At 59.3% G+C, this 2,190-nt stretch overlaps 2 protein-coding genes across 2 annotated transcripts; one reads left to right on the forward strand and one right to left on the reverse strand.

Moving 5' to 3' along the window:
* Nucleotides 1–14: 14 nt before the first annotated feature.
* SPRG_18530 (hypothetical protein) lies at nucleotides 15–1,116 on the forward strand (the record flags this gene model as incomplete). The annotated part of the gene is made up of 5 exons (XM_012357971.1): nucleotides 15–347; nucleotides 398–435; nucleotides 480–549; nucleotides 602–753; nucleotides 805–1,116. Coding segments are annotated over 5 exons (905 nt in total), but the record flags the coding sequence as incomplete, so codon positions are not given.
* A 139-nt stretch (nucleotides 1,117–1,255) lies between these two features.
* On the reverse strand, nucleotides 1,256–1,749 carry SPRG_18532 (hypothetical protein; the record flags this gene model as incomplete). The annotated part of the gene is made up of 1 exon (XM_012357972.1): nucleotides 1,256–1,749. The coding sequence occupies exon 1, from the start codon at nucleotides 1,709–1,711 to the stop codon at nucleotides 1,256–1,258; it is 456 nt and encodes a 151-aa protein (XP_012213362.1). The 5' UTR covers nucleotides 1,712–1,749.
* Nucleotides 1,750–2,190: the final 441 nt, after the last annotated feature.

Raw genomic sequence — 2,190 nt, forward strand, 5'->3', positions numbered from 1 at the left:
CTACGGATGCGAAGGCGCCTGCGACGACTGGCTTTCTTCGGTGGCGCAGCGACGACGCCGGCTACCACGGGATGCGAAGGCGCCTGCGGCGACTGGCTTCTCGTTCGGCGACGCGGCCAAGACGGCGACGCCGGCTGCTACGCCCGCGGCGACTGGCTTCTCGTTTGGCGATGCGGCCAAGACGCCGGCCACGACAGAGGCGAAGGCGCCGGCGACGAGCTTTTCGTTTGGCGCGACCGCGGAAAAGGCAGCAGACGATAAACCGGCGGCCGCGAGCTTTAGCTTTGGCGATGCCAAGACGACGACGGACGCGGCCAAGCCGGCCGATGCGAGCGCGGCGGCCACGAGTACGTCCCCTCGTTCCTGAAGAACGGACCTGACATCGATCTTTCTGTAGCGGCCCTGCCCGCCGAGTACAAGGACAAGACGGTCGAGGTACTTGAACGTCGTGTACCCACGCTCATCAACGTGTGCTCTAGGACATAATCAACATGTGGAGCGAGCAGTTGGAGAACCACGCGATGGCGTTCACAAACGAAGCTGTGCGCGGTGCGTCCTCGATACATTGATACAAACATGGCTTACAGACTGTACTGTCTAGTGAGCCACTGGGACGCTGAGCTCATGGAGAACCAAAAGAAGCTCGGAGACCTCGCGATTGATGTTCGCCGGCTGCAAATGGCGCAGAAGGAGCTCAACGCGAACCTTGACACGATCAGCGCATACCAGCTGGAGCTCGACGCGACGCTTGAGGTTGACTCGAAGAAGGTGGTGACGCGGTGGTATCATCATGTGTGTTTTTAGACGCTCGAGTCGAGCGTGGACAAGCTCTTTGAGAACCACCGGCAGATTCCCGACACGGCCGACATTGAGCGCGAGCGAGGGCTGCAGCTCTCGGTGGACATTGACAACCAGCTCACGATGATGTCGACGGCGCTCAAGGAGACGATCGACCGGCTCAACCAGTCGCAGGCGCAGGAAGACGAGAGCGCGAATCCGATGGCGCAGATCCTCAAGGTCCTCAACGTGCACCACAACTCGCTCGTCTGGATCGACGGCAACGCGACCAAGCTCGCGACCGACATGGCCTCGATCGCCAAGAAGCTCCAGCAGTAATTCCTAACAATCTCTATCAACTAACACGTTTTCCTTCGCTCGTATCTGGACGATTCCATCCAAGCATCCAAGAACTCAAAATCCGAGTCCAAGAATCCAACATCCAAAATCCAAAATCCAATGCAGAAGAGATTGTACATTACGACAGCGACGATGCGCCTTCGACGAACGAAAGTACCGACTCGTGGAACTCAGTCACGCCTTGCGCGGCCAAGTCGAGCTTGGCGATCGTCATGTGCTCGTCCAGGGCGCATTGCACCTCGGCGTTGCACTTGAGCGGCGCGCCACACGTACAGGACTTTTTGAGGTTACCACACTTTGTGCACTTGAAGTTGGCGGGCTGGTACGGACACACGTGGCCCTTCTTGGGCTCGCCGCAGCGCGAGCAGCGGTAGTTGCCGCGGTTGAAGCGTGCGTCGTGGGCCGGCGACGGCGTCGGCTGCGGTGGCGTCTCGGGTGGCAGGAATGCGCTTGCTTGCGGTGGCATCATGTTCATCTGCCCCGCAGGCGTCGGCGATGGCATGCCATTGCCGTTCATCATGAAGCCGCCCATGTAGCCGCCCATGTTGCCAGCATAGTAGTTGCCTTGGTTCATCCTCCGCCGGTCCGCGACTTTCGCCCGTCCTTCCAAATGACCATCCGGATACAAGCGGAATAGAAAGTTCGGCAATAATTTTGTTCGGCAACGAAGCTCAACCCAGGGCTCCGCCATCGATGGCGCCTTCTCGCAGTCGAGCATCCGCATGCAAGTGCTACCAGCTTCTACCAGCCTCTGCTACGACCGACTGGCGAGGCTTCTCGGAGAGATGACAGGTGGGCCATGTTGCGCCGGCAGCTCGACCGAGCGCATAAACCGTGACGTCGAGAGCATGATATCTCACTGTGGCAGTGCATGGGTGGCAGCCATTGCCAATGACAGAAGATCGCAACACTGTCACATGCTCCTACTATATATATTGCTGTTTGTCATCGCCGGCTTAGCCTAATCGAGCCTGCTTGGCCAGCTGTGCAAACGCACTCGCATCGTTCGCGAGCAGCTCGCTCGGGGGTCCGTACTCGGCCACGCGACCGTCG

The sequence above is a fragment of the Saprolegnia parasitica genome (assembly GCF_000151545.1).
Source record: "Saprolegnia parasitica CBS 223.65 unplaced genomic scaffold supercont2.1276, whole genome shotgun sequence".
Taxonomy (NCBI): domain Eukaryota; phylum Oomycota; class Saprolegniomycetes; order Saprolegniales; family Saprolegniaceae; genus Saprolegnia; species Saprolegnia parasitica.